Consider the following 26,710-nt stretch of genomic DNA (forward strand, 5'->3'; position numbering starts at 1 on the left):
CATAGAGAAGATCTGTTTTGCACATTTTATTTAAGAACCTGATGCACATCAACTGATGGTTTTGGTTTGTTGCAAACCTGAAGCAGCCATCAAGTTTACTTTCCTACCGTCCAGTTAGTCATTAAAAATTTTAATCTATTGACTGATAAGTTTAAGACAGATACTGTAGCCAGCCACCAGGGGGCGATGGAGATGTTTTGGCTTCATTTTGTGGTAGCTGCCATGTCGTCCATTTCTATTATACAGTCTGATACACCAGGCAGTATTAAAATTGTTTCTAAGAAATGCAAATTTTAAACTTTAAAATCTGATGTTCTTTCAGTGCTACAACTAACCTGTAGAAGGCCCAAGGCATCAATCGGGTAAACTCATCTGATGTCACCATTGCCATCGACTGGTAAACACCTTGGTCTAGCGTTAGGGGAAAAAAACATACAGCCCACTAATTTAACACAGCATAAATACATGTGAGACACAATCATTTAATGTCAGTCTTAATGCCAGCTTTAGTCTGCCAAATAATGACCACCAGGTCAATAAAACTGATGTAAACGAGCATGTGAAGTGAACTGAGATGTGGTTGTTGAACACAATACTCTGTACCGTTTGATTTAAAGACGAACAGCCAGTCTGCCGAGTCCACCAACACAAGCAGAAGGTCTGTGCATAAACTTCTGACTTTCTGATGGCTCCTCTCCTACAGAAATAACCACAGACAGAACATTACACAGAGACTCCCTCATACAGTAGGAGCAACAGACTTCACTGCTATATGGGAGATGTTTAGACAAATAAGTAGTGGAAAAACACTACGCATTTTACTATTGTATGAAGAACTCAACTGCTTTTGCATTTCATGTAAAATATACCTGTGTTTTGCCAAAGGTATGTCTTGGGGTTTATTTGTGACATATTATTTACTTTGCAAACATGGGTTGAAGTTTGGCCTGAGGGAGTGTGTTTAGCTTAAATCAATGTGTAAGACCTTTGCATTATCCTAAAGGAACAGTTCAGCATTTTGAGAAATATACTTATTTATTTCTTAGTGAGCGTTCGATGAAAAGATCAATATCACTCATGTCTGTAAAGTTAACAAACGAACACTTTACAGCTACGCTGTCTCCTAACTTTAGCTTTATATTGAACAGACAGATTTGACAGTGGGTTGTCATCTAACTCTCAGCAAATAAGCAAGTGAGCCTGTTTTCCCAAATATCAAATTATTGAATGTCCAGTATGAAGGATTTAGGGGATTTTATTGGCAGAAATTGAATATAACAAATATGTTTTCTTAAGTGTATAATCAGCTGAAAATAAGAATCACTGTGTTTTTCTTAACTCAGAATGAGGGATTATATCTACAAAGGTAGTGGGACCTCATCCACAGAGACTGCCATGGTTACTGCAATGATTCTACAGTAGCCCAAAATGGAGAGACCAAACACTGGCTCTAGATATGGCCATTTGCATTTTTGCATCAGCCACCATAATTAGCAGCATCAGAAAATCACTGATGTAAATTACCACTTGCATTTGTTTTGGGGAGGAGGAGACCTCTGCGGGTAATTTGGTTCCCGGTACAAAAACACGGAAGGAATTCTAACCAGGAGGAGTTTCAGCTGGTTGCAATCTACAGTTCTCACCACTAGATGCCACTGAACCCCCCTAAATCTTACACACTGTTCCTTTAATAATATAACCATTTGCCTGAGCACTCTTATTTAGAGAGATAAACAAAGAGAGCAGCAGTAAAGTACGCTTCAATTCATATATCACTCATCCATTACTTTCATAAGGAGCATTTCCATGACCAAAAACTTCTGTTCCTTCCTGGACTATGTGTATGGTGTTACAGGGTTCATGTCTAATAATGAGCTTCTAGATAAACAAAAGACATGTTTATTTTCTCTCAGGCCATGAGTCTGTGTGGATGTTGCTATTAGGGTTTATCAACTGGAGCTCGGCCTCACAGACCTTTCTCTCGAACTGCATAAAAATCCCCATAACACTTTATCAGAGTACCAACACATTTTCATGGACAATATTTCAGAACTTTTCCATGACTTTTGTGGACCCATAATATGTATATATAATAATATATACATATGTATAACACAAACATTGCTACATCTAAAAAATGCAGTGCAATTTAAAAGTAGTAGTGGGTCATAGAATTCACATGGTAATTTTCCTGACTTTTCCAGGCCTGGAAAATGAATTTGTGTAATTCTATTACCGTTATAGGTTTTCCAACACCATGCTTTACACTAAATATTCTGAGAACATGTAGGTATGTTCATAATTTGTCACATATACTCTACAGATCATTTGTTTAACATCCACAGACAGAGTAAAACAGTTACATTGTAATCTCAGCTAATACGCTGTTAAAATGTCACAAATATAAACTACTTGTAGGTGGACGATCCAAATAAAGTGTTACTAAATCCTAACTGCTTTGCTGTGTCTAACCAACACAAAAACAAAATCTGCTAGTAGAAATTGTTTGTTGCAGAGCAGGGTCAATTAATTGCTATTCCTTACCTGAGGATACAGGAGTGATGACAGATAGTCATTTACACACAGGAAAAGCAGGAAAACAAGCACCTGGACAAAGAAATGAGATGGCAGCAGGTAAATATAAGAAACATGGGAAAACACAACAAAAGAAACCTCTGGCTGTTTTCAGAGCAGGTGGATGTTAAAACAACAAATGAAATGTATATTTTTAGAGAGCTATGTATGATCAGAGATAATGGGACAAAGAACAATAAGACTATTATTTCTGGAATCCGGTTTACCCACTGTTACTGGCTGCCATTAACCTTTATGACATGAGCACTGTTCATCTTGGTGGTGTGGTGTGATGTTAACCAACACCTGGGGCCAGATGCATAAAACTCTGTAGATTCATGACTAAAACTTTGTGTACGCACAAAGGCGGAAATGTGGAGAGGCATTCTTTTCATCAGATTTATAAAGCCATGTGTACGCCTGATTTAGATCTACAAATCTCAATCCTTGTGGGGCTGGGGGCACATGCACGAGCCGCATTTTCACATCCACAGTTTCCATAAATGGATATAGAAACACTCTTAAATATCTGTTTGCATATCAATACTGGTGCCCCTCCACTATTTATTAGACCTGTCTATGAGAAATCCGGTAAAGAAAGTGCAGTTTCACCAAATGTGTTGCATTGGCTTAGTTGTCCAACAGTACCAGAGCAGCTGCCATGACACAGGGCTGTGGGAATTTGTACAGTCTGTACCACTATTTCATTTTTTTTTCTGCAAACCATCACTGCAGTAAAATCTCTATCATTATGATTAAACATCGGAAGGATGATCAATGATTCATTCATACCGCTTATGTTGAAACTGACTTTACAAACTTCACAGGGTGAAATTAAACGATCATGAACAGAGATAAATGTTAATGTTTTCTGGGGGTTTTTGTGCATACACCTTGTCTATGCATCTGGCTCCAGAAGATGAAGCCAGAGGAACATGGACTCTGTAGGAACAGATGCCAGCTGGGAATTGTGATAGCTGATCAAGGAGAACTGACTGTAGCTCATCTCCAATCAACCCAGCATCAGTTGGGAGAGAGAAAGGCAAGAGGCCTCTCTCTCAATCCGGTGGCAGACAAGTTGAGTGAGGTAAGACAAAAGCTTAAAATACATTGTTGCCTTGTGCTCACAGAATGACTTGTGTGTCCCTCCTAGGTAGACAGAAACGTCTAGGCCACAGACACTGAATTACCCTCGACTGAGAAAAAATTCTGTTTTTTTGCATCGTTTCCCTTTTCCCTCCTTTTTTTTTTTTTTTTTAAATTAAAGGAATGTTTTGTTGTGTTCTTGTCCTCTTTTTTCCAGTTTGGACAATCACCTCACCTCAGTAACAAAGTTGACACAGTAGCAGCATTAAAACTGTAGCTCACTGTGTATAAAGATGATGTTTTTGAATGGAAACAAATCTGCAAACACCCTGGTTGGTTTTGACAGAGGGGTGAAAATTACATTTATGTGTGAAAGTTCTTTACCTGCCGGTGTTTTGTGCCCCTCTCTGGTTGTACCACATTCAGAGCAGCACTGAAGCCCTGGTTGTCACACCCAGAGCCCCGCCAGGCACGATGCAGGCTGGCGGCCAGCTGCAGAGCTGCAGCTTCAGGCACTGGCGATGATGACAGCCCCTTCTCTAAACTGAACGGCAAACAGAATTAAAATCACCCCAATATGAGCCAAGTGAACCAAGAGACACACAAAGCACCAGAAAGATAAAACTGACTCTGAAATGGAAGCTGAGGGTCCAGAGGGGACTGCTTTGTGTCAGCTCTTCGTATCCTTCACACTAACAGTAAAATGTTTCAACAGTGGCATGGAGTGAAGTGAATCAGAGAATCAGGGGTGGTGGTTTATGAGAGTGAGGCTTTACCTGCATGCCCAGTTCTGACAGTCAGAGAGGAGCTGCAGCTGCTCTGGGAGAGGCTCTCCATCACATAGACGATGCCACAGTGACAACAGCACTGGCGACAGACGCTCCCACCAGTGCTACAGACACACACACACATAATCATCATGTAAATGATGCCTGAGCCCGCAAATCAAAAACATTCACGAGGTCTGCATTAGTACTGGTTTTGTTCATTTCCTCTCCATGTAATAGAAGCATGATGTCATGTTATTGTCAAAATTATGCAGTGAGGATGATGGTAATGGTCTGACTGTGCAATGCAAGCAGAAGTGCTGCTATTCTCCATCACAGTCATTCCTCAGCTGCAAGTACATTGCTAACATACATGAGGCTACATGCTAAATCGGGCAAACATGTAATTTTGGTTGCAGATGTCGAAAAATTCTGCACAATTTCATTTCATCTTCCTGCTGGAACACGTCAGTTGTCTTGTTTTTACCATTACAGCATGTAAACATGTTTTAGTATATACAAGTATCAACCTGAAAATGACCATTCATTAGCTGTATGGAGAACAAACAGTACCACTGTGGAGACCAGGAGCAAAGGACAATGTAGACTGATTTGAGTCCAGGCTTTGTTGACTTCTTCACCTGAGCGTCCACAACGTACACTAGCACATAACACACCCTGGAGAGGACACACAGACAGCAACTTATTAAACTTGAATTTCTCACAGGAGGTTGTGGAAATACAGTGAAAAATGTAGCTTATAGTGATGCACAGGTCAGGGTATTTTAAGATCTGCACCAATCCAGCCTGTTATGAGAGCCAATCCTCCATGCCCAACCCGTTAACACATGCCTTAATCAATGACCCAAACCCAACCTGCAAATCCAGAATCCTGCAAGTTTCTGGTAAAAAAAAACATCACTAATAACAACCTAATTGCTGTTGGCTATGTTGTATGTCATTTCCAGTAAATATCACCATATAAAACAACTGTTACATAACATTACAGAAGTGCATATTTAAAGGATTCAGTGTGGACAGAGAAACACTTGCTGTAAGGACACGGTGTTAGGCGTACAATATTTTTTTTCACTAGTAGCTTAGATTTAAATTGTCTTTAGATTTTAATGAAATGATTCTCACTCTCAGGAGGTGTGATGTTAGATGGCAGGACAGCAAGCCGACTAGAGAACACATCTTCCTCTGTTGTTGAACAGGAGAAGATGAAAAATGAGAGCACTTTTCCAAACAGCTGATCAGATTTGGAGAGAAATGTATTACAATCTGATACAATCTGAACTGGGCAGCTCACCTGATGCTGGTTGACATGTTCTATCAATGTGTTGCACTCCAGAGTCATCCTCCCTCCTTCAGACTTTACTTTAATGAATAACACTGCTGGGAGAGCCAACAGCACTCTGTGACACACACAGAAGGTTTTCAGTGGCTATACATTTAATGTGTGGTTTTCAGACTTTTCGCACACAAGACCAACTCAGAAAATATTTGGTTCCCCAGGTATTTTGGAGATTCCTCCATGTACCAATAAAAGGAGCTCGTGTACAGCGCATACCTGTTCCATGTGTTCAGTGTGTGTTGCAGGCTGAGCTCAGAGCTGATGCTCGGAGGAGCTGAGGCCTCTGTGAAGCAGCATCTCTGAGACACCAACTCAAACAGGAAGTCACACACATCAGCTCTGCTCCTATGGCTGCCAGGGAGATCGCTCACTTCCATCTCATAGACAAGCTCCTACACATACACATGCACAGAATGATAGTTGTCTTTTTTTTTTTTTTAATTAAAATCACTTTTAATAGATTAACTAGGAATGTATTTATGAGCACAACATCATTCTAATAAACAGTTTGTTTATAAGCATACTTGTGTCAGATGAACACGTCATATTCAGTGTACACACCTGTAACCTGGACAGGATGTCTGGCAGACAGGTTCCCGTTTCTGACGAGATCTTTTCCAGCCTCTGCTCACTGTTGACATAAAAGAGTTAAGAGTTGCATTTTATTACAGTTTATTTCCAGTTTATTTCCAACCTATTATTAGGTTTCACAAAGGAGAGAACAGGGTGTACTTGTTGAGTCTTTCAGGGTGCTATAGTACAACATAGAGACTACTGTATTCACAAGCACAGGGAGAGAGCCAATATGCCTCATTTAAACTTCATTTTTCACTTGACTTTTTAAAAACCACTGTAAAATTAACCTCATACACTCAACAATAAGCTGTGTACGCTTCAGGGGTCACTCATGCTGACCTGTATGCTTTCTGTGAAAAAGATCTGACACACAAACTTTTGAAAAAATGTACTAGCCTGTTGCCTTGAGCTACACAACAAAAATTAAATCTATTACACTTCGATGTCTTTTGTAAGTTTGTTTATGTCCATTAACAACGCTAATTACATCTACGACAGAAGACATTTTGTGTCACCCACTTTAACTGTTGGTCCATGATGGCTTTGAGCAGATGAGAGCAGAGATTCTTCACATCTCCACCACAGCCTCCCTGCTCCTCCGGACGAGACAGATAGAGCTCCAAGCAGGCCCACTGTTGGTACTCCTGACTACACACACACACACACACACACACACACACACACACACACTTACTAGGTACATTGACTTTATTTTTGCTGTGTGTGTGTGTGTGTGTGTGTGTGTGCTGCTTTACCGTTCTGGGTCTGACAGGGCGTCTTCACTTCTCTGTACTCTGAGCTCATTAGCCAGCCATTCTGAAATCAATAACTTGACAAACATAAAGGGTGAGGGTACTTTTGTCGTCAATAAGATCAGTCCATCAATCAATTTAAATACAAACTAGAAAAGTGCACTCAGCAGACCACAGATCTCCACCCGGGTGCTAGAGGTGATCATGGCCACTCAATACATGCAGTGCAGCTGTGCCCAGTGTAATTGCTCCTCCTGATAAAATGTTTTTTTCCTCTCATATCATGCCCAACCTTAGTGGATCATAATGTATCAGGAATGGAATTAATCTGCAGACACCCAGGTTCAAAATAAGACCAAACTTTTCTTTTTAATGTCAGTTTTTGAGCCAAGACGAAGGCCAAACTGTGGCCTGCACCAGACAGTGAGGCTTGTTTTTAGCCTGCTGATTGCCAGAGATGCCTTTGCTCTATGCTGTTGCTACATGAATTTGTTGAGGACTTGTGGCCCCCTATTGGCTGGTTAAGAGGAGAATGGAATCAGCAGTCAATGACGGTATTAAACAGTCAATAAAACAACAACTGCGAATCACTGAAACCACAAGAAGTCAATGAGCATACAGACACAAATCTGCACACAAAATAAGAGGCTGTTTGGTCCAGTAGTTTGTGAGATTAGCTGTGGACATAGACACACACACTGACTTACACACACGAGACACACATTGTTCCCTCCAGTCTTACACCCGGCGAAATTTATATAAGTAACAAAGTTACTGATTGCTCTCTGATGCTCACTGAACATAATATTCCACACTAACACATCTCAACACTCACTAAGCCGACGCTTTATTCAAGTCAAGAACAAGTGGAGCCAGTGAACCCATTTTACCTGATACTGCGGTGTGTGTTGTAGCTGACAGAAAGCTGGGTGCCTCCACAGATGCAAAGCCGTTTTTCTCCAAGTGTTGTTGGTGTCCGTGGCACTGCTCCACAGGCCGGGCAGGTTCTCCTCCTGGTATTCCCTTATGTGACCGCCAGCAGTGATGGGAGTTCTTCTGGCTTCAGGTAACAGTCTTGGGATGAGGTACAGAAGCTGGACAAACACACAATTACATGCAGAGTTGAGGATGTACCAACTCATGCCTCCATAACATCAGCAAGAAAAACTTATTTATTAATGTTTCACAAGTAAATGGTGTGAGTGTTTCCCTGTAGCTCTTTCTTGAGTCAAGTGTTTTAATGTAACACATGCAAAACTCATGACATTATGGCAGTAAGAGAAAAAGACACCTTCTTATAGAAGCTGTTGAGGATGTAGTCCTGCTGTTGGTGCTGGGGCAGTGAGTCCCCTCTGCAGATCCCATAACACAAGGCTGCCACACACAACCTGGACAGCAACAACAAGACTGTGAGTCGAGGCCAGATGCCAGTATCAGAAATTGACAACACAAGATGAGTCAGGTTAAGTTTTTCACCATCCAGCCACACTCACCTGACACAGAAGAGCATGTTAGCCTGTGTGCTGCAGACCAGCGCGGAGCTAAGAGCTTCTCCGACAGGTACTGGCTCAGGCAGAATGGGCGGGACCAGCTGAACCAGAGGACTGTGGGACATGGAGGCGTGGACATGGACCATAAATGCTGCCAGACCAAGTAAGTGGGCAGCACTCAGCGATGACCCCTTTTTGACAGAGGAAGTTTGTAAGGCTGATGAGTGAATGTACTGATTTGAGCAGCGTGGGGGAATAAAGAGGTCAATTGACTTTAATCAAGCCTAAAAGTTTAAAACAAAACAATCCATGTATGATGTGAAACAGTAAGAGTTACCAGACACAAACGTGAATATGGATTTATGTACCTGGTTATGAAATAGGTCCCAGAGTCTTTGTATAAGACTGGAGAGGAACTGTGTGTTACCAAGCAGGACACTGACGAATCTGGAGGCCCACTGGCTCTGTCTGGAGACATCACAATGAAAGAGATCTCATAACATCAATTGAATTTATATCTAAACTTGTGCACTGAAAACTGGATTGAATTACTTTGTGCCTGCTGTTCATCACATGCGGTATGTAGATAAAAGGGTCTATATGGCCACTAAATGGTACTCGATACAACTGAGATTTTTTTTTTATGATTAATCCATTGGCAATGATCTTATTTCTTGTTTATTATTTGTAAGATTTTTTTTAAAAGTTGTAGCACTCACTTATTAGGAGGGTTTGCTCTGGAAGCGTCCAACAGGCACTGGCAGAAGTTCCTCAGGATCATGTTTACAACCTGAGAATATAGGCGAGAGAATTTAACAATACATAAAATTCTTGACGTGCATACAGACAACTGATACAGCAGCAACTGGTGATATAAAAACATGAAAATAAAGAATGAAATTCATCAGTGTATACTTTGACGTGAAGATCAGGAGACGGAGGGGTGTTAATGTGAAGTATGATGACTGTCTGCCTAACCAGCTCATCAGGACGGCCCGGAAAGATGACGCCCAGAGTGTGTGAGATCCTGGACAGCTGGGCCGACATATCTGTGGATACATGACCAGCTTGACAGGTATGGGAATGAGGGAAACAAAGGACCTCATGATTCAAGACTCAAAAGAGAGGATGGGGATGTGCTGTGTGACTGAACTGACTGAGCAGTTATGGAGCAACATTAATATTCACATGGAGTTGTTTGTGTGTGTGTGTGTGTGTGTGTGTGTGTGTGTGTGTGTGTGTGTCCTTTCATGATATCTGCTCACCTCCATCATTTCCCTTATTAACCAGCTCTGTGAACTCCTGCAGCTGAACCTTCAGGACCTCCAGAGGATCATCATTAGTGTCCACACACACTGCACTCCCTGAAAACACAATCATGTGACTGTCGTACAATATTACATCTATGTTTGTCATGATGGGAAAAGAGAAACCACAGAGTGATTAAAATGTGACAGCATGAGGAGATTTCCACTCTCCCTGTAAGTGAGCTGTGCCTCTGTCAGATGACGCATTCACAAATTTTCAAATATTGTCATCGCTGTATTATGTAACCTTCTGAAGTTTTTTGACGCCAATATAAAGTAAAATAAAACTTACTCTTTTGTAGGTGGTTGTTACATCATCAGAGTAAATCAGATTTATGTACCTGAATTTGAAACCATGTACAAAAAAAGATAATCTTTGTGAGTACACAATTAATGAGCGTTATAAAGAATACCCACCACCCTGCTGCCTCTGTTTCTGGCAGGACTCCACATAAGATGAATACTGTGCAGCAGGGATCTTATCTGCTCTGAGTACAGACAAACATGTGTCAGAACAGTGAAAACATACAGAATAATCACAGATAATCATTATTGATAAGAAGCAAAAAAGGAATGGTGCTAAATCAAAATTTCCCATTTCCCCAGATTAAATGTGTTAAAGAATATATTTTTGGAGACAATAAATACATGACAGGATAAAATTCTGCACATTTTACAAGCCTCTGAAAGTAACTCACTTTTTCAGAGCTTCTATAAAACTCATCCGAGCATCAGCTTTGACAGGAAGCTGGAAGTGAAAGACAAGAGAAACTTGAATTTATGCATGTGATGTGAAGATTTGTGACAAAATAACAGAAGAACGTGACATCTGACAGCGTGTAGATTAGACACAAAATAACAGTAAGGTGTAGGTTATTTACCATCCTCGGTGTCAGCAGAGCTGGAAGGAATCGTGTCAGGAAGTACTGCCTCCGGAAAATACTGTGAGACCACAGTCAATTAAGTGCCCAAGCCTCTGTTTAATTCAAGTTCTTACATCTACACAAAAACTCAGACTTCTTTAAGTCCTGCATATACTATGAGGCACTTTCTGAATATGCTGCAGGTGAGGTGACTGAATACCTGGCCTCCATGACTGTGGCAGAGATTCTTCCTGTGCTCTCAAACAGAGACACGGCCTTCTCCACATCCTGGACAGCCTGGCACTGCGGCTGAACACACACAGACATTATACTGTTATACACTGTTAAGAGATTAAAAATGGTTTCAAAGCTTGATGCTGTTCCTGGGGGCTTGACCTAACACCACTGAGCTAGTTAATGCTACAGCTGAGCCGAGGAGGACGCCATTAATGTTTACATCTTGTGCTGTCATGAGCATGAGCCTCTCGTCCATGAGTAGATGCACGCTTCCTTCTGCCCAGTGATATAGCTGGCAAGTGTAGTTTTGTAGAAAGAAAATAGTTCCTACATTAAACTGCTCATGATTAGGTCTGTGGACTATCTTGAGTAATCAGGTCATGATTTCTGGAAAGAGACATTGCTGTTTGTATTTTTTTGGCGCTTTGAGCACCACAGGCCGAGTGCCATCTAGTTTCATTATAACTAGAGTGAAGGCAGACATCTCTACAGCCGATATCTCTGCAACTCACATCAAAACAATCTCGATCTATGAACAGCACTAGAGGTAAGAGGAAAAAATATGCATTTTTGGTTTTAAGGTGATCTCTTCCTTTAATTATTGATTGTTATGGTATTGCTATTAAAACTCTACTATTAGAACCAATATTGAAACATTTTAAGTATTTAAAACTAAAAATTTGTTTTAACTAAGATTTTTACAGCACAAAATGATCACAGCTGCAAGAGACTTGATTGGCTGTTGATTAGCATCAATTATAACTTCACCAGGTGCTGAGGTTTCTGGTTTTCAAATCTTGGTTTAGACACAATACATGAAATGTTTGTTTCAGTACACCGGGGGGCTTTCCTTATCCAGTATATCAAAGAGTTACAAAATAAGGACATTCTGTACTGAAATCTCTCATCATTTGTCACTGGCCAGAGAGCTGAGGCACCAACAATTCACCATGGGTGTCATTATACAAACAAACCACTGGGTGTCACTGTTACCTGCACTGATGCTCCACCTGCACCAGAAACATCCTCGTATAAACCCATGTCCTCCACTGACTCCTGCACACACACACACACACACACACACACACACGTACGTCATGGATAGAAATCAGGACTGTGTGTACTATAGATTCTATTGGATTCAGAAATTCTTGAAACCAACCAATAACATAATCATTACATTTTTCTTCCATCAATATGAAAATTAAAAATAACACAGTAATCATGCACTGAGGCTAAATCCCTCCTTTTAAGACTGAACCTTTTTACCCCTGCTCTCACCTTGAGGTCAGCCAGCCTGGTCTTGGCCAGAGTGACATACTCCATCAGGAGGCTGCGGTGTTTCACGGGTACATATGGAGGCTGCAGGATGTGAACCTACCAGAGGAAAATGACAGTGAGGTGTTAAAAATCACAGCTGGGTGATTTCTCTCTTTCTACTGTTTTCTTACAGTTACACTCTTAACTGTTTTGGTTTTCTAGTCCGGCACAGACTGCAGATAGTGTTGGAGGAAGGACTCTAAGTACCAATGTAACTACTGAAAAATACTCCATTACAAGTAGAGGTTCTGCATTCAAAATATGACTTCAGTAAAAGCATTACCTGCTAAGCATGTATGATTATACAGTTAGACATCGTCTGTGACTGATACATTTTACATTATTAACTTGTTAATACTGAAGCAGAACTGTGTAAAGCTGGTCCAGGTGGAGGTAGTTTTACTTTCTAGGTTTTCAGCCTAGAGGTCTTGTGAATGAATAACTGGATAGGGAAAAGGAGCTGCTCTATCATCGCTGAGCTCAAAGCATTCTCCACAGGTTTCCATAGCCAATGCATGGCAGCTCACCACAACCCACACTTAGCTGCTGCTTGGTGTGTTTTCTGTGTTGCTGATGATATCTATCAAAAATCTCATTGTGTAAAAGTTCAGTGAAGGCACCAATAGTCAGCTGTATAATATCCACATGTAGACACAGTTCTATTGTTAATGGTCATAAACCAAAAAGGTTGAGAACTACTGGTTTGATTTTTTTAAACAATGACTGTGTTTTATAAGCTTATCATGTTTTTTAGCTAAAAAATCTTAATGTTAAAAGCAATATAGCTGTAGCTGTAAACTAACGCTGCTGGATAAATGTTGTGGATGTATTAAGAAGTACATTTTCCTCTGAAATGTAGTGGAGAAAGTACAAAATAGCATAAAAACTGAAAGTACAGTTTTATTTCTACATCTATATAAGTTTGCCCGTGGGGATCATTACAGGTTCATGAATATATAAGACACGATGTATCTTATGTCCAGTGAAATGAGGTTATGGATAGTCATAGACGTGTGCAGAATGTCACCTTGAGGTACAGTGGGGGTTCAAAAGGCACCAAGTCAGACAGAAACTTCAGCAGAAACACCAGAGATTTCTTACTGGTCGCGTGGTAGCCACTGCCTCCGCCGAAAGACATCTGAAAAGGCACAATAAAGAAATATTTATAAACTCTGGCCCTCTGTCTGTGTCAGGAACAACTGCAACAGACAATCAGAGGATCTTGTAAACTGTTGCATCATCTGTTTGATCAAAAACCCTATTAATCCACACAGACATACGATCAACCTTTGTTAAATAATCTGGAAAAGTAAAAAAAATACTTACTGCACATTTCAAATGATAATTATTAAAAAAATAGGTCTTACACTAGTACAGAACAAGCTGATCAAAATCTATCAAATACAAATGCACAATTATTCAAAATTACACTGGCAGGAATTTATTTTATTATCTTGAGTTTTATTCGAGGCATATTATGTCCATAGTCTAGACAGTAATTCAGAGGCATTTTCATCCTGAACAGAATTCATTCCTTCAGCACAGGACATTTGAGGTATGTACAGCCAACTAGTGTTGCAAAGCCAAAATGAAACCTTGAACCAGTTGCCGTAGGAAGGGAAGATGCCTGGTCCTTCCAGTGCACCCTGTCGAGCCAAGAGGAAGGCGGTTATCATGTTCTCAAGGTCATAACCTTCAAACGCAGAGCTCAGCAGCCTGGACAGCAGCTCTGGTGGAAGCAGAGAAACATAACGGAGATGACAAGCCTTGTAACACTAGAGTAAATATGATATGATTTACATCTGATTTCTATCAATCTGTGTTTCCCATTGTGTTTATAGAGTGGTTAAGTAATGTATTCTTAAACCTGGGAATAAGTTAACTTTTTTGCACTCCCAGTTGCCTCATCTCAAGGACGAGGGTTGTGTTTGAATTGATTTTTGGTTAGATGCCTGAAATAAGGTCTGTGGTTAACACAAGCTGAAGAGACTTTCACGCTTGTTCTACAACATAAAATATGTCAGTAAATACCCCACTCATTATTTTGAAGCTCTAAAGGGTCTTATAAAAGACGGCTGCTAACATGTGGCTGAATGAGACTACACAGCGTCATCACTCCGAACACGGCTTTACAGCCTCGTTATGGTGGTGACGATGAAGTCACGCAACTGTGGTGTGGTTTGTTTATAGCAAAACGTTAGCTTTTTCCGCATGGCAATCCAAAATCCAGTGGAAAAAATTACACTGGCTTTTTGTTGAGGGAACCAGGGCAATGTTAACTGCCTTATAAAGGGCAACTTCTAAGTACTTCACTCATCTATAAAAAACTGCAAAACTAAGTTAATTCTATTTTGACAATCTGACTATATGCGTAGTCTCAGCTCAAAATATTGGCACTTGGCTGTCTGAATCCAATATAAGAGATACCGGTAAAAGCAGGCTGCTGTGTTTACCTGTTAGGCTGGTCTGGGCACAGGGGTTGTAAACCAGCAGAGTGGAGAGGAAACACAGGACGTGTTTCCAGTTGACCTCATGGGTTTCCAAAACCTTCTGCAGGTGACACAGCAGCTGCTCCACACTGAAGATTACAGCCAGCTGGTACAGAAACACAGCGATAACACAGACAAGTTACTGTTAGTTCCATTACAATAGACCCTTGTGACCACAAATCTGAAAATACAAAAAGCATTAAAAGTAAGCTCTTTAGCTCTGTGAAACCATAAACTAAAGTGCTAGTCTAAAGAAACCAAGAGCAGAACACAGGGAGTGACTGACAGACAAACAAGCTGTTTGCTGCAGCTAAGAACATCATTACAGATAAATCAATACACTCAGTGCTGTGTTCCTCTGGGCTGAACGCCTGAAGCTGGAGGGATTTGATTGCTGTTGCATCTGTCTACACTTGGGGCAAGTTCACGCCGCAAACATACACCCGCCGAAAGTGCTTGTTTTTGCCACTGACAGGCTCAGATTGTTTTTCTAAGTGTCTGACAGCTTATGGAAGGTATCCTTACAGAGGTTGACATTTTTGTGAGAGAGGAAGATCCTTTATGTTTAACGAGAAATAGCCCCAGATTGTGACAGCAAAAGCCACCAGACTCCATCTAAATAAACAGTAATTTAAGCATGTACAGTATAGAGCCAGCATATTTACACATCATAATTGGGTAATTAAGGGTTTATTTCAACCAATGATTTGATGATTTGAGTTGATGATTGTTGGAACAGTGGAAAGATGAACCAAGATGGTTTTGTGAGTTTTATTTTGTTTCTCTCAACTTTGAAGTAAGCATGTCTTACAATTATACAATGATGGTTTTCTTAAATGGAGTCTGGTGGGTTTGTTGATAGCAATTTTGGGGCTGTTTCTGGTTGAACAAGAAGAATCTTACTTTTAAACAAAAGGCTCTGTTTTTACTGGTATGCATTCCATAATGTTGTCAGACATTTAAAAAACAGTATGAGCCTGTCAGTGGCAAAACAGGCACTTTTAGTTGATGTAAACTGACAGTGCTTAATTACATTACACTGCAGCCAGTTCACTAGACCAAGTTAAAAAACTGTTGCTCTTATTAGTCACTTTAACACAAAAACATCAGGTTGAAATTACTGAAGTTACCTTTTAAATATATGTTTACAAACTGGACGACATAAAACATTTACCTTACGGAAAAGAGTCGTCAACAACTGGCTGGCTTTTGCAAAGGTCCACTCATTCTGCTGAGCGATGGCATCCGACACTGTGGATATGTGACTTAGTTGTGACACATCAGGTTTCTACAAATTATTTCTGTTATCATTTAAAAAAGCAGCATGCACCGTACATTAGGATTCATATTTCAAAGTCTTCCCAAACCTGAATTTTCTGAATTTAAGTTCTTACCAGATTAGTGTACAGCAAAATTTAAGTACAGGCATTATCAAGAAAAAACAGCATCAAGCTATTGAAACGTTCTGTAACTTGTCTTTACCTGTTAGCCGAGGCTTGTAAGTGAGAGTCTGTGTGAGGGAGTGTGTGAAGAAACGCTGAAGGGTATCCACGGACACTGAAACTCCACACAATGAAGCATCAAATATCTTAATCCTGTACAAACACAGGGCAGGGCAGTAAGAAACAGAGACGTTAAACATCATACATGTTCTCATTAATGATGCATTGATCACATATCTCCAGGGACACACTGTTTGTTCACTATAGATAAAAAACATACCCTAGAATTAAACACATTTTGTATAGAAACAGCACAATTAACTTTCATGCTATTGGCCGTAGTGTTTAATTACAGGAGATATATTCCACAGTCAGTGTTTTACATAAATGACTCTGAGACTGAGAGGGGATGTGCACAGTGTTGTACTCTAAGTGGACGCTGTCGTAGACTGCCTCCATGTATAAATGAACAGCTTACTGCTGCAGACAGAGGCAGGGCTGTGACTCAGTGTGTGAAGCACCCAGGCTGAGCAGAGACGGCCAGTTACAGTAATACAAATACAGTCTGATCGTAGGTGCCAGGTGCTCTGCCTCAGCATTTCAGGACCAGACAAGCGGCAGGAATTTTACTGAGAACAGTGCAGAACAGAAAAATTATCCAGTCAGCTGCCGTCCAGCTGGATCAAAGTATTCAGAAAATGCGGTGAAGCTGCCAGACAGGCAACAAGTCTGCACAGAAACTCTTGTGAAGTTTACCGGCTACAGTAGCAGATGAAGTTAAACAGGGTGTCTGCATGCATCAGGCACTTAAACTGAATGCTCTTCAAGACCTTTTCAAGATGTTTTTTAACCAATCTAAGACTGATTTTTGGGCAAATCATCTTTTTTTTATATTTAGAATTGCAGGTGCATATAAATGGAAGTAGTAAGGTAGGTTTTATATAGGGACATGGTTATAAGGGTGGGTTAGGTTAATCTACATTGGGCCAACAGGAAAGTGCAAGTATAAGGTTCAGTGGTAGGTTTAAAGATTTGCAACAGTAGAAATGTGGACTTTAATGCAGAAGAGCTAAAGAGACTCATTTTGACAAAAGGAATTTAAAGACGGATACATTAAATTAGATAAAATATTTGTGGCAATAACAAAGTACAGTTTAAGACTATTCAAGGCCAAATGTTTATAAAATTGTATTTTAGACATTTTAATGACCTGCAGACACCCCCTTAAAGCAGGCATGAGCTCAAAAACTGAACAGCTGAAGAAAGAAGAAACATCAGTCAGATCTACAAAATCCTGGTTTCTTTTGTCACACGATGTCAGAAACTGTCAGGCACTAATCTTTTCCTGTGGCCCAGTGTAGCAGCAGCGTTCTTATGTATTTTTAGAATAACCAGGTGACACTAATCAACTCCTAAAATCAGGACATATCACATGACCATGATGTCTTCAACAGGTTTTTGCCTTTAGACTGTCATCAGTCACTGATACCTTAATCAAAATCTATTTTGATTAACGATTAACCCTTTACTCATTCTTAAGAGCTCCTTCTCATTTGGTAAAAATTGTTGCTTTTCTGTCTTTTGTAATGATAAACAGAACATTGTTGGATTTTAAACTGAAAAGATGAGTCAGCACATTCCCCAATAATGAAAATAACTGTTAGCAGTTAGTTGTAGTCTTAAACTACGGGAGACTGATGGAAAAAAAAATCACTGCGGTGTTAAAAAGGCGGGCATTTATTTAGAAGCCTGGACATGGTTGTTCATCACAGATAAAAAATTTTGAATATATATTTAACATTAATCTGGTGCATTGTTGCTAGCTGTCCTTGGTATATTAAAATGAAACACCACAGCCTGTTCTGTAGACTCAGCTGTGAATATTTGATGAATTAATATTTGACTCACCAGAGTGCACCATTCTAGCTTGGATTCTATGAGGTGCGATTTTGTGGAGGAAGAGCAGGTTAAGCCCATCTGACAGACCTTTCTACTTGGACTTAAATCTGTAGTTTTTAAACTTTTACAAATTACCTTTTTGTCATATTTTGCCATTTGCTGAAACTATCACTACATGCTGCCTAGTTCGACAGTTTGACCGCAGTTTACAAGCAGCGACTGACATGATTGACAGCTACGTTAGGGACTCCGCAGCTCTGATTGCTTGTTTCGTTCAAGTGCAGCAGATTCTAGCAAAAGCCACTGGAGGCACTATGTACAGGCAGAGGAACAGGTTTTTTTACCCACAGACAATCTGTCTTATGTTTAACTGTGTGGATATGGTGAGCAAATATGATAAAATGTTATTTTTATAAAAATTACTGTCGCTTTAACGGATCCTTTCGAAGATCTGGTCCCTTGGTTGGGACATACAGTATGTCACCATTCCACCTGAACTTAAAGACATTATCCTTTTTTTCTTTTTTTCGCTTATTCACTTTTTTTGCTAGTTTCTAGTTGGATGAGAAGATCGATACCACTTTCATATATGTCAGTTAAATATGAAGCTACAGCAGGAGATAGTTAGCATAGATTATCATAAAGGCTGAGAACAGGAGCAAACAGTTTGTATTCAGGTCTCTTTCTTCAGACAAAGAACTCAGTCTGAACAAGACCATCTGACATCATAAAGGTTATAAAAACAAACAAATGAAAAGCAAAGAACCATAGCTCAGCTCCCGCTCCAGCAGACTGCAGCATCACACTCTTTTCCACAGTGTCCAGGAGCCCTGAAGAAAACAGACAGAAAAACGATTAAATGTTAAAAAGGAAGGCAAAAAAATAAAGTACTAAAATGATATTTAGACGTCTTATCAGTTAAAGAAAAAATAGCTTTCAGGGTCCGGAGGTGTGAATCAAAGTGCTTTACTAAATATTTCATCAACACAGTAGAGTGTAAGTGGGATGGGGACGTGTAGACTCACAGAAGAGCATGTCGTCCAGCACTGAGCAGCAGAACAGGGACGTCTTCCTGTCTGCAGCTGCTGGCTCCTGGCTCGCCTCGAAGCCAGTTCCAACTAAGACTCCAACCACAGCTAAAATACAGAAGATCTTTCATTAGCATTATCCTGAGCAGCAGCTTTTGTTTTTTGTGCATATTTTTTCAAGTGTTCTTAATACCATGAGCGCGCCTTTTTTTATTTTTACAGCTGTGCACTCATATTTATGACTGGATTGTGAATAATCCAGACTCTAGCTGCCTATGTGTTCAAGCTCCCTGTTCAAAGTATGTACTCAGGGACTGACCTGGGTTGTTTGATGCTGGTAATATGGGGCAATAATGGCATTAGTAGACATAACAATTATTTTCTGACAATGTGGCAATGAAATCTGAACAAATAATTGAAAAAAAAAAAAGATATCCTTAGGCCGGACTTCTTTTGTAATTTGCAGATTAGGCATTATACATATGGTACAGCACATCACTAGTTGACCACTCTGAAAGATCTTCTGTTGAGAAATTGTTTTTTCCAACAACTGGAAAAATATGTGTCAGTCTGTTCTTTCAGGTTTTGAACCCCCTGTTACTTTACAGGGGCTCAGGCACACATGGGACAGGTACCTATCTGTCAAAAATACTGATGAAGAGTAGGAAAATATCTGGAGGCATGCTACATCTATTTCGGTCTGCAATCAAATCAAAGCAATATGGTTTAAGATAACACACAAAGTGCATATATCCCCAACCGTAGACATCATTTTAGCCCTTCTCTTTCACCCATGCGTCTTCAATGCAACACAGAAATGTTGTGGACGGTGGAGTTCAAACAGTAGCAAACAATATTGTTTGGATCACCTGCTTTAAGTATTATAATGAGCCATTTGTTGATGAGTGATTGAGCCAACATTTTCCAAGAAGCACAACTTTAACTAGACGAGTGAGAGAGATCTGTGTCCCTACTTGACAGCACTTTGTGTTGAACTTGTTTGGTCTCCTCTTCTCCCTGTGGAGGTGTCCATCCGCACAGAGCCTTCAACTGAGACACCAACCACAACCTCACTGTTTCATCACTGAATGGAGAAAAAGCAAAAAGAGGGAAAGACTGAGTGAAAGGTTTTGTTTAAAAGTTTGTGTCCTGCAGAAAGGTTTTAGGTGTCAGCCATGCTTTTAACATTTACTATCCTCGAAATCTGAGTGACTTGTACAGTATATCCTTTTTTTGTTGTGTGGAGCTTACATTTGACTCCTTCTGTAAACTGAACAATTTATAGATGGCTCTTACTACAACCACAGAGAGGCACTGTGACACAGGACTGATGGATAAGTGTCTTCTGTTGTTCAGTTCTGATGCAGTATTGAATCTTATTATTGTGAAAGCCACCTTTGTGAATTCATGCAGTCTGATTTCTCACCTCAGATGAGTCAAACATTCAGATAGAAATCCAGGCTCCGAACTCGTGACTTGTGACATGTGACTGAGAATATATCCTGACAGGACAGACGTCTAATCAATCACCTCAACGTTCAAGTTTGAATTTTAAATTCTGTTGTCTGAACTGAACCAATCAAATTTGAGCAACCTGATTTTTGGACTTAGACTGTTTTTTTTTGAAAAATGAAACATAAAATCATGTTTGTGAAACTGCACTACTGTTAACCCAACTCACACAAATTCAGATTTTGTTTTCAAACTAAACTGTTTCAATACTATAAATTCAATAGTACTCAAATTTTAAAAAATAAGTGCTCAGAAGTGGTTCACTCTCACAATTATGTGTTCAGTTAATTATAACATTCAAATCCTTATGGTCTTTCTTCATTTCCACAGTGTCTGTAGAAGTATTTTGTTTAATTGTTATTGTCTTGGTGGGACATTTGTATGTTCACTGCGTGTTTCAACTTTTACTGATAAGAAAGACAAAGATAATTTGATAATCGGTAACTTCAAGGTGAAGCCTGTCTATACTTTAGCTCTGGAGGAACTAACTGAACCTGTTAAAACCACAGACGATTTGCAACATGTGGCTCTTGCAGAACATTATTATGACGATATCACAGGCACTCATGTGAAATGAAACAGATCGGTATGAAGTCAATGTCAGAGTTAGAAAATGTGGCAAATCGGTATCATCATCAATAGCATAGTGGATAGTGCCGGTGCCCCATGTACAGAGTCAATGCCTCACTGCAGCGGTCGCAGGTTCAACTCTGGCTTGCAACCCTTTGCTGCATGTCACCCCCCACTCTCTCTCACCCCATTTCACCCTGTCCTGTTCATTAAAGGCAAAAAGCCCAAAAAATAATCTTTAAAAAAAAAAAAAGAAAATGTGGCAGATCAACTCCAACTGGTTGTGTTAGAAAACACTGGGCACAAGTCTCCTGCGAGAGTCAAGGTTTTTCCAAGGTCATTCACAAGTTGGTTTGTTTGGTTTTTTTGTTTTAGATCTTTACACCAATTCACTGATAAAACAGCACAGGCATGCCTTATTGCACAATCCAAACCTTTATCAAAACTTGCCATTTTGAGCGTGTAGGCTGTTAGCTCAGAGGCTGTTCCTGTTGTGTCCTGTAGCGAAGGATCTGGAAATGGTATCATGCAGATAGCTGATGGGAGAATGCTGGCTTAAACAGCTGGCCAATGACAGATTCATAGCCACTGTGTACACCTGGTGAGTCAGACAACACTAAACTGTAACCATCCAATACTACCTGCTCTCTCTCATCCAAGGCAACCACACAGCTGTAGCTGGTGTGTTGAAAATGTGCAGACTCAATTCAGGTTTCAAGGTATAGCATGATAGAAAAGTTGATGGTTATCATACTGTACATTTGCTTATCTATAATATTGGAAAAATCAACTGACCGCTAACTATCTCCTTTATTTCAGTTATTTTCTAAGGGGATACTTTTTACACATACTTCCATTAACAAAATGGTTTCAAGTTCCAATTATAGTAATAGACATTTGTTCAACCAATAACAGGTCTTCCATTTTCATTCCTCTAAGGGTCATTCTCACCGATAATCTAAATTCTGTAATACCATGATACAGTGAAACAACACTATTTTCTGAGACGGTTATCGTACCATGAAAATCTCATACCGTTGCAACCCTGGACTCAATATTTTTCTTCAGACATGCTGACATATCAGGGAAAAGATAAAAGATAATTGCCTGACAAACCAAAGAAACGAACCATTCAAACCTCTACAGATAAAGCTTCATGTTTCCTTTCCTTTATGAGAGCTTTCAAAAAGTATATGACAAACATGTGCAGGGAATCGTAATAAAATAATCTGTTAGTTAAGTTAGCACCAACAGCTTTTCAAATCTAACATCAAAGTGCACGACAGCTTGAATAAAAGTCAAAAGTGTTTTATCTTCTGCTGGAGTAAATGCACCGTCTTAAATACTAGTTGGCTGCTGAGCACATGTTTATGGCAGTTACAGAACATCACGCCCCACTGTTGCGTTCTCATGTGCAGATATCTGTGTTTAATTTTTCAGAGTCTACTTTCTTTGCAATGTTGTTGCCTGATTATCAGACAGAATTGTCAACTCATTACACTCTGTTTTCATCTTCAGTCTGACATTGTGTCCTCTTTTTTAATTTTTGTGGAGGAGGAGGATTTTATTTACCCTGTCCAATCACTAGAGACCAATGTATTCACCTTAATCTAACGTTATTTTAAGTTCACACTGATGCGTAGCCATGCCAACATACTTGTTTTGCTGTGGTTTTAAGGGTTGATTGGCCATCCGTCCGTCTCCCCTCTGCGCTCATTGGTTGCTTTTCATATCAATATAATATATATATATATTTATATATATTATCATTATTAGATTAAACAAATTAATAAATACATAAAAATAATTTCATATTTCTTGGTCTGTTGTTTTAAAGTTACAGTTGTGCATAATATTAAATGCTTTGCTTGAGGGATACATCAGGGTACAAGCACAAATGAGTTCTTGTTTGCACCCCTATAGCCTGAAAATATAAGTGTGCCCAGTATATGTATTGTTTTTTGTCTACGGTTACATGTTGGTCATCCAAAGACAAAAAAATCAGTGTCTACGTGGCTAGAGAGCTTAATGAAAAGGCAGGTTAATTCTTTGTCCCAGAACCTGATAACTGATGGCACAAACAAAATTCCCCAAAAACTGAACTGGAAAAAAACCCTAACAAACAAAAAACACCCTCATATTTCTCACCTCTCTATGATGTACTTCAGAGTGAGTATGTTGTAAAAGTGAAGATGGTACACCACCTCCAGCTTGGGTAATCTCTGTAAAAAAAAAAAAAAGAAGCACATTAAATATTTCATTTACATCTATTATATAAGAAAGCCAAGCTGGGTTTTTCCCATTGCAGCAGTGTAAAGGGATAAGCAGATATAAAGAGATAAATAAAGTGAGTGATTTTACATTTTAAACTGAACTTCCTCATTTGTGTATTTACTGAGACTCAGCTGTGTAGAACTCAGACTGAAAAACCATATTTTAAAGCAAATTAATGGAATTTAACAATTGTGCAAAATCTAATCAGAAGTAAAAACTTTCTTTAGGTCTCATGTATGAACTCTAACATGCGCACACACCTGATTTCTTCTGTACTCCTGCCAGAGCAGTTTAGGGCAGAGGGCTCCCTGGGACAGGAGTTCTCTGCTGGACTTCAGCAGGATACACAGATGGACCTGGAGAGGACAGGGGTGGCACTTATAGAAATATCATATTTAACATGATTTTTTATAAAAGAAACTGAACAAGAATCCTGCAGCAATGAATGACAAACTCAAGGTGGAGACTTTTGTGGCTTCAAAAATGTTAAACTACAGAAGTAACAATCTGCCGTGAGATCTGCAGCACAGAAGTGATGCAACAACCATTTTCAATATGCAGAACTGCATTAAAGTGAAGTTGTGGCACCAGGGAAAACACCATGTCACTGTGCGTATGAAAACCACAATGACACACTGAGTAAAAAAATACTAAGACACACATACATCACAGTATACTAAAGTTGTAGCTGACATTTTTCATGAAAATATATCTTTAAAAAATGAGTGCATGACATTTATCAGATTAAATATCACTTATCAAATCAGGTAATCTGTTCAGAGGTAAGATTTCTTTCATAAGTGAGACCCAAGTACAGCAGAAAACAACAGGAAAAAAGACATAACACAAACACTGCGAATCATAAAAACCCACAGATAGAAATAATCACACTAATCACTAATTGGGTCCAAATTTAAACGTTTCAAATCACCTCCTGGGATGAGGTGTGAAAGCTTTAAAATCTTTTGTAATCTTTCAGTATACAATGCATAGTTAAGGAAGGTAGTCTTCCCTAATTTATCATTTACCTGTGCAGCATCCTGATCCTAAAATATGCAGCGTGTTCCAGCTCAATTCTACACACTATTTATAGACATTATGTACTATTAACACTATGTCATTCATTTTTTCCCCAAATGCCTGTTTTGTGAAGATGAGGATTACTGTTGTCATTCTAATGAGCATGTGTATGACGTTACTGGTTGCATGCAAGGCATTTCAGGGCAAATATCTGTTTTGTGATATCAGATATGGATCACATCAAACATGAATGTAAACAGTCTAGGCAGAAAGATCAGATCTAAGGAAATAATCGGAACTGAGCTGTGATGTGAACGCAGCCTATGTTTTTCCTTATTAGTTTTCTTCTGTTGGATGTCAGCAGGAAATGTTTTTAAAAATCAGATTATTTGTTAAATTTAGTGCAAAGCCTCTGATGATACGAGCAGCCTTCTACATTTTCACCTACGGTTCCAGTGACACCTGCACTAACTTACTCAGCCATCAGCATGTTGATGAGTTGGCAGGTTAAAGTTCAGATGGTCTAAAGTTAACAGTCAACATTTTTTTTGTTACGTTTGCATGAGGTTACAGACTGAATGGATTACGCCTCAAAGATTCTAAACATCAAATGTCAGATACTTACCCGCTGAGAAGAAGTGAGCAGCCCTGTCATCTTGTCCTCCTCCTTCTCCACTTCCTCATTTACAGTGATCTCCATCAGTCTCTCCAACATCATCTTTACTGACAGCGCTGCCACCGGGACACCCAGCTGCGAGGCCTGACGCCTCAGCTCGCACACTGTCCACAGACAATACAACACATCCTGTAGTTCTGAGCGTTTACTTTGTGTCACAGTTAGGTTGTCGTCATGTGGCACTACTGTGAGTAGTGACCATTTCCATGAGTCTACTTTGTGGTGTATAAAAGCAAGCAAAAATCTTCTGAATACTGTCAGTTGTCAAAAAGATAAACAATGAAAAATGTCCGACATCATGCAAAGATTATGTGAATTTGATCATGTCTGCTGTTTAGATGCTAACCCAAATGTGAGGTGTTGAAGAATCCTAACACACAACAAACACTGAGAGTTGCAGAAACTCCTTCCTTGTACCTCACTTTTCTTTCTTCGTAGTTTTACAGCGCTTGGTTTTGCGATTAATGTGTGGAGCAGCAGGTGTCTCTGAGGCTCTGACTGTGTCAACTTTTGTCACTGTGGCAAAACTGATGTACAGCACAGAGGCTATTTCTGAAACTTAGTATCAATAACTCACCCAGCAATGAACCTGCAATGGAAGATGTGATGCCCTCAGACCCCGCATGTTCCTGCTCTCCTGTCTGAGTGCGGAAAGCGTTGCACAGATCTGGATTCTACAGAAAGTGTGAAAAAAAAAACAGTGAAGGTTAGTAACTACTAAAATTCAAACATATCATCAGTCCAACCCTCAATTTGAGGATGAAGCTGCTTTCCTAACTCTTAAAAGGCCTCTCTATAGTGCATCATACATGTATCATCCATCCAGAAGCACTTATTCCAAATGCCTTTGATGGTTTAATGCCATAAATAAATAAAATATAAATGCTTTTAGCCACAATGCAATGTAGAATATTTTTCACCAAAACCAATCAAGTTGCATATTGATTGATTGATTGATTGATTACATAATATTGGGTAAGTGCTGTATTGTGGCCAGTAAAAGCTGCAAATCTTTCCATACAGTCAAATATAACATCACAATTTACTTTCTTACCCATCTAGCACTTTCGTTGCAAATTTGAAGTTATGACATCATCTGACAGTTATGACACTGTCAGCTGTTACATGCCTTTTACTTACTTAGTCCACAGATTAGAATAAAATGTGGTTATAATGGTTTAATGTCTGTACATTGGCTGTGCAGCCCTGTGGGTTCTGCCTTCATTGCTGATGTATACTGACTCACCCCGACCTCCCTGAGCAGACTGCAGAGGTTCTGCTGCTGCTCCAACAGCTGGATCGTTGCCTCCTGCAGCCTCTGACCATCGCCCTGCTTCGGCCTCTTCACCACACGACCAGCTGGGAATACAACAGCAGGAAAAAAAACACATAATGCTCAGAATAAGATTTATATAGAGACAGTGTCAATATTGTGTAACACAGTTCGCCAAACAGTACAGAATTTTCTTAC

General features: G+C 39.7%; 1 protein-coding gene across 7 annotated transcripts in view; it reads right to left on the reverse strand.

The window, feature by feature from the left end:
* The window catches only part of LOC125887136 (Fanconi anemia group A protein-like), a 29,767-nt gene that overhangs the window by 1,665 nt on the left and 1,392 nt on the right, over window positions 1-26,710 (reverse strand). For 2 of the 7 annotated variants that reach the window (XM_049573708.1, XM_049573706.1), the window contains exons 2-39: window positions 26,486-26,598; window positions 25,817-25,913; window positions 25,189-25,343; window positions 23,804-23,899; window positions 23,418-23,491; window positions 20,162-20,271; window positions 19,185-19,295; window positions 18,926-18,989; window positions 16,301-16,413; window positions 15,993-16,069; window positions 14,783-14,924; window positions 13,925-14,058; window positions 13,357-13,467; window positions 12,291-12,386; window positions 12,003-12,065; window positions 10,993-11,081; window positions 10,791-10,851; window positions 10,608-10,657; window positions 10,327-10,397; window positions 9,868-9,966; window positions 9,518-9,651; window positions 9,322-9,392; window positions 8,971-9,070; window positions 8,606-8,793; window positions 8,404-8,500; window positions 8,003-8,206; window positions 7,116-7,189; window positions 6,880-7,008; window positions 6,346-6,415; window positions 6,001-6,176; window positions 5,740-5,845; window positions 5,571-5,630; window positions 5,001-5,105; window positions 4,437-4,552; window positions 4,045-4,204; window positions 2,545-2,607; window positions 604-697; window positions 336-411 (exon numbers count right to left, since the gene is read on the reverse strand). In XM_049573708.1, the coding sequence (XP_049429665.1) occupies window positions 336-411; window positions 604-697; window positions 2,545-2,607; window positions 4,045-4,204; window positions 4,437-4,552; window positions 5,001-5,105; window positions 5,571-5,630; window positions 5,740-5,845; window positions 6,001-6,176; window positions 6,346-6,415; window positions 6,880-7,008; window positions 7,116-7,189; window positions 8,003-8,206; window positions 8,404-8,500; window positions 8,606-8,793; window positions 8,971-9,070; window positions 9,322-9,392; window positions 9,518-9,651; window positions 9,868-9,966; window positions 10,327-10,397; window positions 10,608-10,657; window positions 10,791-10,851; window positions 10,993-11,081; window positions 12,003-12,065; window positions 12,291-12,386; window positions 13,357-13,467; window positions 13,925-14,058; window positions 14,783-14,924; window positions 15,993-16,069; window positions 16,301-16,413; window positions 18,926-18,989; window positions 19,185-19,295; window positions 20,162-20,271; window positions 23,418-23,491; window positions 23,804-23,899; window positions 25,189-25,343; window positions 25,817-25,913; window positions 26,486-26,598 (3,949 nt within the window). Of the gene's footprint in view, window positions 1-335; window positions 412-603; window positions 698-2,544; window positions 2,608-4,044; window positions 4,205-4,436; window positions 4,553-5,000; window positions 5,106-5,570; window positions 5,631-5,739; window positions 5,846-6,000; window positions 6,177-6,345; window positions 6,416-6,879; window positions 7,009-7,115; window positions 7,190-8,002; window positions 8,207-8,403; window positions 8,501-8,605; window positions 8,794-8,970; window positions 9,071-9,321; window positions 9,393-9,517; window positions 9,670-9,867; window positions 9,967-10,326; window positions 10,398-10,607; window positions 10,658-10,790; window positions 10,852-10,992; window positions 11,082-12,002; window positions 12,066-12,290; window positions 12,387-13,356; window positions 13,468-13,924; window positions 14,059-14,782; window positions 14,925-15,992; window positions 16,070-16,300; window positions 16,414-18,925; window positions 18,990-19,184; window positions 19,296-20,161; window positions 20,272-23,417; window positions 23,492-23,803; window positions 23,900-25,188; window positions 25,344-25,816; window positions 25,914-26,485; window positions 26,599-26,710 lie in introns of all 7 variants that reach the window. The other 5 variants (XM_049573707.1, XM_049573705.1, XM_049573712.1 and 2 more) reach the window with 4 other exon arrangements.

The sequence above is a fragment of the Epinephelus fuscoguttatus genome, linkage group LG4, assembly GCF_011397635.1.
Source record: "Epinephelus fuscoguttatus linkage group LG4, E.fuscoguttatus.final_Chr_v1".
Taxonomy (NCBI): domain Eukaryota; kingdom Metazoa; phylum Chordata; class Actinopteri; order Perciformes; family Serranidae; genus Epinephelus; species Epinephelus fuscoguttatus.